At 48.9% G+C, this 9,439-nt stretch overlaps 1 protein-coding gene across 1 annotated transcript; it reads right to left on the bottom strand.

The window, feature by feature from the left end:
- Positions 1-2,816: 2,816 nt before the first annotated feature.
- On the bottom strand, positions 2,817-4,732 carry LOC148390160 (janus kinase and microtubule-interacting protein 3-like). The gene is made up of 6 exons (XM_088392555.1): positions 4,535-4,732; positions 4,350-4,448; positions 4,031-4,264; positions 3,838-3,897; positions 3,548-3,781; positions 2,817-3,468 (listed from the first exon to the last, which is right to left on the bottom strand). Exons 2-6 carry the CDS (start codon positions 4,437-4,439, stop codon positions 3,352-3,354), a joined length of 735 nt encoding a protein of 244 aa, XP_088248681.1. The 5' UTR covers positions 4,440-4,448; positions 4,535-4,732; the 3' UTR covers positions 2,817-3,351.
- Between the last annotated feature and the right edge of the window lie 4,707 nt (positions 4,733-9,439).

Raw genomic sequence — 9,439 nt, 5'->3', positions numbered from 1 at the left:
CAAAGTGAATGAAGGAAAGAAGTCGTTTAAATTATGATTTTGTTTAAATACTAGGCATAGACACAAAATCTACGGCACAAAATGGGCAGACTTTACTTGTTTGAAGAGGACTGGTTACAAGACAGACTTTTCTAATTTATTTAATGGGAAGAAGACTTATTTAGTTTATTTAATCTATTTTTGTTCCCTGGCAAAATTGGATTTGCTGAAACTGTATTTTGCCAAATCTTGCCTTGAGACCTGATAGGAAGTATTAAACGCTTAGTTAAATCAATACAAGTTGGTAATAAGAGCGAGTAATGTTGGTTGAACCGATGAATGAAGGTTGAAAGCAATTTAAATTATGACTTTGTATAAATACTAGATATTAACAGAACATCTACTGCGCGAAATGGGCAGAGTTTACTTGTTTGAGAAGGAGTGGCTTATTCAAAACTAAGATTTATTTAATCTGTTTGTTCCCAGGCAAAATTGGATGTGATGCAATTCCAAATTTCACCACATGATGGTGCCCAATTTTGACTTCATAGGACATATTAAACACTTAGCTTGTTATTATGTTCAAGGTAATCAGATTTGTTTATTATTCTAATGGCCTCTTCAAAACTATTCTGGATTACTACTTTGGATCTATTCTACATTACTTGGCAACAACATACTCTGTAACAGATTAGGCAGTATAATCATATATGTTAACTTGAGAGTGCCCACACTCAATCTACTTATCGTGATGTGTTAAATCAATTACTGTTAGACATTATTTGTCTGATAATCTACCAAATCTTTGAATTGAAGAATTTGTGATTTAATTAATAGCTTGTTCAGGGTAATCAGACTTGTATATAATTCTAATGGCCTTCTTTTGAAAACTATTCTGAATTACAACTTTGGATCTTATATTACTTTGCAACAATCTACTCGGTGACAGATTAGGCAGTATAATCACATATGTTAACTTCAGTGCCCACACTGTATTTATTTATGGTTATTTGTTAAATCAAGTACTGTTAGACATGAAATAGGAAGTGTTTAACATAAATGTTATGGCTACTCACCATTGTAGCTCGCTCCTGGTCAATGATATGAGCCTCTTCTTGCAGTGGAAAACTTGCAGCCAACAAACACCGTGGAACCTAAAGGAATGAAATTAAACATTAACATTTCGCCTGGACCAACATTCACACGTACAACGCAACGCGGCTACACTTCTGCTATTACAAACGTAAATCTCCTTAAACACAACGAGTGTTACTTACCGTGTACGCTCTAGGCAAAATTGGATGTGATGCAATTCCAAATCTATCTGAAACGGCAGTTAAAAGTAGAGTTACATCAAGTTTTCTTTTTTAATCAACACAATCATTTACAACCGTTGACCAGAAAGAATCGTCGAAATTCGACGTCCCCCACAAACGCCACGCTCACTCGCTTTTCAGGGCAACAAAAGTACTTCTTTTTAAAAACGATGAGTTGTACTTACCGTGTACGCTCTGGACGGTCCAGTTGCAAGCAGAAAATAAAAATATTTCTCTTGTTAGTCGTATGTTACCATCCGCTGTGTCTTTGTCAACATCGCCGCCATTTTCCTACTTCCTGCTGCGAGCCACGCCCACGGATTTAAATTTGGGCGGAAGCTCTTTCCATTGGCGTCGTTTTCGCGTATAGCAAATCCGATTGGTTGGGAAGGGGGCACGGTTATGCAGCCGAGGGGTCCTGTGATCGGTGGGATGTAAAGTAGGCGTCGACGTCACGTCCGCGTCACGTGACCACGACGTGGCAGACGTCCTATAGCAACCGCTGTTTTGTTTAGTAGACTTACAGTTGTTATGCATTGACATAATGGCGCACACACCAAATAGATTTAAATAAATTAAATAGTTCTTCTGCCCACTCTCTTTTAAACAAGTTAACTCTCCCCGCGGATTTGAATTCCGGCGAAAGTTACGCCCATCGACGTCACGTATGTCACGTGACCACGACGTGGCAGATGTCATATAGCAACCGCTGTTTTGTTTAGTAGATTTACAGTTGTTATGCATTGGCATAATGGTGTGCACTCAAAATAGATTTAAATAAATTAAATATTTCTTCTGCCCACTCCCTTTTAAACAAGTTAACTCTGCCCACGTCCATTGACGTCTTGTCTGCGTCACGTGACCACGACGTAGCGACGTCATATAGTAACCGCTGTTTTGATCAGTAGACTTAGTTATTATGCGTTGACATAATGGCGCACTGGTTAGCATGGCCACCTCTTAAGCATGATGTTGCGGGTTCGACGCCTGATCAATGTTAGCATGGAGTGAGCTGAAGTGCATGGCGCTGAAGATTTGAATCTTTGAAATGCGCTGAGGTCTGACATATCAGGCAGAATGGTTTGCCATCACGTTCAACAAAAAATAGAAACTTTCCCACTCTGATTAAAACGTCCTGCGTTCATCTACGTATTTTCGTTTTGCTGTGCATCTTTTCCCTGCCATTTCGAGAGCCCAATTGACACTCATAGTTTAAAGAAATGTGTTTGCCCATCCTACTTTGTGGAATTTCACCACATGCGCTTTTGACCAAAATACCAAATTGAACTCAAGTGAAGCCAACACGCACAACCCCCCCCCCCACACACACACACACACACACACACACACAAATGTTGATATGAACATAAAAGAGCCGCATGCGGTTCGGGAGTTGCGGCTTGGCCAAACCTGTACTATACAACTTTATTTGTATAAAATTTTCACAACAGCTGTCACACAAACAAAGCGGGAAAAACCGAAGACGTGCGTGTTCCGCCCACGCTGGATTTATTTGCACCTTTGAAAAGACACCGTATTGCCGCAGATGTGGCAAAGAGTACTTTTGGGCATCTGAGACGGAAGGATGTCCAAAGCATCATGTCACCTGCTCTGGTAGGCATGGTGGTGGGACGTTGAGGTCAACCGCTTTGGGGTTGGCTGAATCTTTGATCGCAGGATGCCACACACTTGAAGACAGAAGCAGAAAAGCAGAGCTAAATGCAAAATGTACTCACCGGTGACTCCAATTTTTTTCCCCCCTGAAGAAACAGCTGGACGGGTGGCCCCGGCTGGCCAGTGGGACTCTTGATATTCTGACCCTTTTTAGTGCGCGTTTGGGGCAACAACCGTTTTTTGTGGCGCTCTTTTCTGGTTCAAAAGTGCCCTGCATGTGAATTTGCTTTTCCTGCCTTCTGATTGGATGAGCGCCGGTGTGACGCGGTGCCTCTGTCACCGTGGCGGGGGGTATACGTTGGCATCGGAGCGTCTGCGACCGGCTGGCAGTGTATCGGAGGTGTCGAGTGCGGTGCCGCTGGAGCTCACTCACCAGCTGGTGTTAGGGCCACAGAATGAAGGCCAAGGAGAAGAATAGAAAGAGAAACAGAAACTTCTCCTCCAATTGTTTGATTTGTCTCTTCTGAGCTTCGATGAATTCTTTCAGCTCTTTGTTCCTCTAGGACGGACAAATGGAAAGTGGCATTCAAAAGCCAGTAAGCGTGCAAGTAAGTGCCGGGCTGGCTTTGGGCCCTTACCTGTTGCGCGCTGTGCAGCAGATCCATTCTCTCTTGGAGGATGCAAGCGTCGCGCTCCCTCAACTCGCACATCAGGGCTCGCTTCCATTGGTCCACGGCGCTCCTAAGCTCTTCTCTCTGATCCGCCGTCAGCACGTCATTCACGCCAGCGTGGCTGGCTTTTTCGCCGTCCGTGGCGGGGCAGTCCCGCTGCGGTAGCGCCTCGTACAACATGGCCTCCAGCTCCAGGATCCTCTGGGCCGCAATCCTCGTCCATCAGTGGTCCGGCGGGAGATTTGAGGGAGGCTTACCTTATGAGCCTGGTCCATGGAACACTTCCTGAAGTCCAACTCTTCATCCAGGTAGCCCTTCTGCTTGCAGAACATAGAAGAGCCCAAAGGCACAGCGTCAACAAGCTTCTTTCAGCGCAAAGCCTTCCAAAAGTCACATTTGAGCCGCCGAGTCTCGTGGAGTGCGAACATAAGGAGTTCGACATACACTTACGGCGTTATAGCCCAGGATGTCCAGCTTCTTCATCAGATCACTGATGACGATGTCCGGGGGAAAGGCGCAAGGAGCAATGTAAGGTGTTCTGGGACCTCGGGTTAAGGTTAGGGTTGCGAGGGACGCCTTACGTACGCTCACGCCCTCGGCCTCGCAGTAGATCTGCAAAGGGCTGAGGCCGTCTGGGAAACGGACTTGCAGAAACTTCAAGACGGGGGAGCGCCACTCCCTCTCCTGAAAGGCAGAGGCATGCATCCGTCCGTCCGTCCGTCCGTCCGTCACATCTCTGGCCTCAACACGCTTGTGCGAGTCTTCCCACCTCCAGCTCCAGGATGCGGAACTCAAGCAGTTCGTTTTGGTCTCGGATATCCTGGATGTGCTCTTTCAGACGCGCTTCTTCCGCCTCCATCCGCCTGACCTGAAAAGACAGTCAGACCTCATCTGCGGGGCTTCCTGACGGGTGTGACGCCAAGCGACTCCGCCCAGCGCCTTTCTTTCCGTCACCTTTTCGGCCAACTGCTGATTGCTCTGACGCAGCAGCTGCTTCTCCTCCACCCACTTGACATTCTAGAAGAGACAAACGCGTGGACAGCTTTGGAATGTTGTGTCATTTTCATCCACAAATTCTTTGGTTGACTGGAAAATGACATTTGCTTTTCTCCGCATTTTCCCAGCCACATTCGGGGGGGGTTGGTCCAGTAATGCCAGACGAATGAGTGACTGAAGAATGTAGCTATTTTGTCTGAGAAAAAGGTGTGCTCATTGATGAGCTTACCTGTCCTTGTTGCTTCAGCGCTGACTCCAGATCTGCTACTCTGCTTTGATAGTGACCCATTTCTACCATCAGCTTTTCTCTGGTCTGAAAGGAGGAGGAGGGAGGCTCCTCCTCCTCCTTTCAGACCAGAGAACACCCGAGGCTGGGTGAGAACGGGGAGGCTGCGACCCGGCCGGGGGTTGCGGGAAGGGGCGCCACCTTGATCTCCTTCTCGGCGTCGTAGTCCCCTTCGCTGGTCTGGGCTAGCAGAGCGTAGGCTCGTTGCAGCGCTTGATATTCTTGCGTCAGCTGGCGGTAGCGAAGCTCCGCCTCTTCATGCACACACCAATGCAACACAGCACTAGTACCAGAATCAGTCAGACCGGCGACAAAGCACCCGCGACGCAAAGACGAGTCCGATTCCAGGCTGAAGAGGAATGTTTGGTGCCAATACGCTGGCAGAAATGGCGGGCTACCTCTTCGGGTTCCGTGTCGGGGGTTCTGTCGGTGTGAAAAGACAAGGACGATCCGTCCGAGTCCACCAACACGTCTTCGTCGTAGCCGTAAAATGTTTCGATGACCTGCGGGCGCGGAAGCAAACATCTCTCTGAACAAACTGAAGCGACACCTCACGATGAATCGACGAGAGGAACGATAGCGAGAAAAAGGCCATTTCATCTTGCGCAACACCAAGCAGCCGCAAACAAACAGACTCACCTTGCAGGACCTCACGCTTTGTTCCTCCTCAGAGATTCTCGACGTCGGTATCGTAGCAGCAAATCTCTCTCCTGTCGACACAAATAATCCGCCTTTGAGATTCTTTGGATGCAAAGGGAACGAACGGCTCCGGCGCAGAAACAAACGCGACTCACAATGACATTTCTGACATGAGCTCCTGTCTCCAGAGCCTGAAAAACACGTCACCGGCGATGATTGGAGGGACGCTCGTCTTTTCCAAAAGTGACAACTACAGGGTGTGTCAGGGTTTTCCAGATTATCTTTATCGTATCATTATGTTGCTTTGACTTTGACTGCAACCTGTAATAAATAATATTATTTATCCCTTATTTATCCCTATCGCTTATCCCTTCCTACACAAAGTCGTAAAACACCCCTTGCTATGTTTTGACTAGAGGTCAAGGGCTTCCTCTATTCAATCCACTCTTACACCCACCCTGTTTCTCTTAATTAAAATGCTCGTGCAGGAGCCGAGAGTCAGACTTCATTCGTACAACGGATGGACTCTCCACCTGCAGGTGTCCAAAAGAACTTACTTGTCTCCCGTGTGGTTCTTGCAAAATAAGTTGGAGCGAGCGCAACTCTAACAGGGTGCATTTTGCCACTAGCTGCCTACGGACAATGATGTCGCGCTCGCGGCTCATGGTTGACGGGCTGAGCAGCCGGGCAAGTCCGTCGTTTTCAGCGCACAGCGAGTGGCAAAGGCGCTGACAAAACGGGAGCTTTGAGCTGCTGAAAACGGCAAAACAAGTCTAAAGCGTGTTCAAACGCGTGCGCACAATGCTCCTGCTTGAAAGGTCGGAATTTAAGGGGCCAATTTTTTGGATGGCGGCCGCCGGCCAAGCTTTGGACGGAAAAGGTTTCCTGGCGACAGCGAGCGAGCGTGGCGCTGCCGTACGTGCACCGAGTCGCCTGCCTGAAGACCTTGGACAAGTCGTCGATGATGTGCCGCTGCTCCACAACTTGAAGGAACTCCATTTCACCGTCCTGCTGGCCGCAACCGCGGTCCAGGTCATTGAGCGAACTAGGCCTTCTCTGTGGAACACAAATGCAGTGGACTCTGTTGGCACGCCGCCGTTGTCCGCGTCGACTTACCAAGCTTGCCATCTCCTCGTTCTCCTGGGTGACAAAGCGCACTTTGTTTTCAAGGCGACACAGCACCAGCGAGAGTTCTTCATTCTTCCTGCTCAGGCGTTTGTTTTTGTACAGGAGTGGCAGAAACTGGCTTTCTGTTTCTCTCAGTCGCTTTAGCTGCAAGCATGAAGTGCGGGATGTGAAAGACGCACAACACGCGGGCCAGAACGTATCCATTCCTTTTGCATCGGTTTGAACGGAATCGTGGCTTTGGCTCCCAATAAAAGACATCTACCAGGCAACCGACTCGACGCGCCGCTCAACTAATAAGCAAGCGCAATGGGTGCCTCGCTGGATGGCGCGCATCAAACGTAGCGCAAACCTTCAAGCGTGCCGTCAATAAATTACCAGTTCATTGCGCTCTTCAGAAAGCAGGGCGTTTCGATCCTCCAGGTTCCTGATGACTGCGCTGAGCTCAGCGATTTTCAGATGAAACCGTCGCGTGTCCCGATCCTCCTGAGACTGAAAACGCCCCGCAACACACACACACAAGCACTCGTTCAAAGTTCAAAACTGTTTTTGTGCTACCTTCCTCCAGCAACGAACTAAGTCATGCGTACTGCAAGTGTGTGATGAGGTGGCTTACGCAATGAAGAGGATTGCTAGTAGCGGCGTTGACCCCACTTCCAGGGTAGTTTAGGCCCGCCCTTTGGGAATCCCTCAGGGCAGCGATCTGCTGCTCGGCAGCCTGAGTCTGCAGCTGAAGGCGGTGGACGTGGCCGGCCCCAGGGCTTCATCCAAAACACTAACCGCTCTGTCTTTCAGCTTGATCTCATCCGTCTGGATGTACAAACAGGGAGCGCTCAGGCAGGCGGGCAAACTCATTTGCCAGAATTGTGACAAAAACAAAGAGAGCAACCGGCCAATTTTTTTTCTTGAATCGACTGGAACACCTTTGCTGTGACAAAAGCGAAGCGAGCAACCGGACATTTTCTTCTTGTGAAATAGAATAGAATAGAATGCCTTAGGTGTCATTGCACTGCAGGTATACAACGAAATTGGGAACATAGCCACGCACCGCGCATCTGATCAGTCCTACCAGTCGGCGGATCTCCCTCTCGCAGTCTCTCTTGGTTCGGCTCAGCTCCTCCCGATGCTGGTGATGAGCCGATCGGAGCTCGGCCGCTCGGGACTGCCAGGCCTGCTGGGCCGCTGCCAGGGCTTCTTCCGCGCTCCTGGTGGAGGCGACACCGCTCGGTCTCCCGACACCGCCGCGTCTCCTCCACCTCCGCCAGCAAAGCGCCCCCCCTCCTCACCTGAGCAGACATTGCGCCACACCGGGCCGTTGAGACCGCAACGGAGCGCCGCGACGCTTACTGGGGACAAGCTACACAATACGGTAGCGGCCGCATCGAAGCCCGACGTGGCGTGCGGATAGTCAGACACGGATAGAGCGGATCACCTTGTCCATGGAGCCGTCCCTCAGGCTGAGGACCAAGGCATTCAGTCGCTGGATCTCTCCATCTTTGATTTTGATCACTCTCATCAGCTCCATTTCATGCTGCCGCAGTAATGTCTCCCTGGTAATGGCTAACTCTTTCTGCTTCTCCTCATGGAGTTTGCTTTTGAGTTCCGTCATGGCGGCGGTGGCACGGTGGTGCTCCGCCCGCAGGTCCTGACTTCTCTCTCTCTCCAGACAGCTGACCTGACATGACTTAGACTTAGACTTAGACAAACTTTATTGTCATCTTGTCTGCACATGGTGCATACAAAACGAAATTCCGTTGCATACGTCTTACAACAAAGTAGTGATATTGCAGTTGAATAGAAGTAACATATCCTATGAAAATATATATATATACATATACTATATATATATATATATATTAAAAATAAGTATAAAGTGCAGCAGTGATAATTATGCAATAGTGCAAGTAGGCAAAACAGTATTCAAGAGTGTGCAGAGGAATGCTAAACCATGTATTAAACTTCTATTTAAAGGGTTTATACAAGTTCAGTAAAGTTGGTAGTGCGAGATAGTGCAAGATAGAGGTCCGTAGTGTCATAAAGTACAGTTCTGTGAATGTGTGATGCAGAGTTCAGTTTAGAGCTCAACAGTTCTAGTGTTCAACAGTCTGATGACAGCAGGGAAAAAGCTGTTGCAGAACCTGGTGGACCTGCAGCGGATGCTGCAAACCTCTTCCCAGAGGGCAGCAGGGAGAACAGTCCATGGTGGGGGTGTGATGGGTCATTGATGATGTTACGGGCACGGGACATGCAGCGCTGAGATGAAATGTCCTGAATGGAGGGAAGAGGAGCCCCTATGATCCTCTCTGCTGTCCTCACCACTCTCCTCACGTTCTTCCAATCGGAGGCGGTGCAGCCTCCACACCACACAGAGAGACAGCTTGTCAGAATGCTCTCTATGGTGCTCCTGTAGAACGTCCTCATGATGGGTGGGGGCAGGTGGGCTCTCCTCATCCTCCGCTGTAAGTACAAGCGCTTCTGTGCCCTCTTGACCAGTGCCGTAGTGTTCATAGTCCAGGTGAGGTCTTCTGTGATGTGGACCCCCAGGAATTTGGTGGTGCTGACCACCTCCACAGCTGAGCTGTTGATGATCAGTGGAGCGTGGTGAGGCTGTTTTTTCCTGAAGTCGACGATGATCTCCTTCATCTTCTCCTCATTCAGGATCAGGCTGTTTTCTCTGCACCAGCCCACCAGCTGCTCCACCTCCTCTCTGTAGTCCAGGTCGTTGTTGTCTCTGATGAGCCCCACCACCGTTGTGTCGTCTGCTGACTTCACGATGTGATTGGTGGTGAACCTGAGGACGCAGTCGTGTGTCA

This window comes from Syngnathus floridae, chromosome 12 (genome assembly GCF_059516105.1).
Source record: "Syngnathus floridae isolate MCC-2025c chromosome 12, RoL_Sflo_1.0, whole genome shotgun sequence".
Taxonomy (NCBI): Eukaryota; Metazoa; Chordata; class Actinopteri; order Syngnathiformes; family Syngnathidae; genus Syngnathus; species Syngnathus floridae.
This window is presented reverse-complemented; position numbering and strand designations above follow the sequence as displayed.

Bases quoted from the DNA above. Each gene is read 5' to 3' on its own strand.
- LOC148390160 (XM_088392555.1), bottom strand. From the start codon at position 4,439: ATGGAGGCGGAAGAAGCGCGTCTGAAAGAGCACATCCAGGATATCCGA. The intron at 4,265-4,349 runs GTGGGAAGACTC...TCTGCCTTTCAG, and splicing joins TCCGCATCCTGGAGCTGGAG to GAGAGGGAGTGGCGCTCCCC. The intron at 3,782-3,837 runs GTAAGCCTCCCT...ATTGCGGCCCAG, and splicing joins CCATGGACCAGGCTCATAAG to AGGATCCTGGAGCTGGAGGC.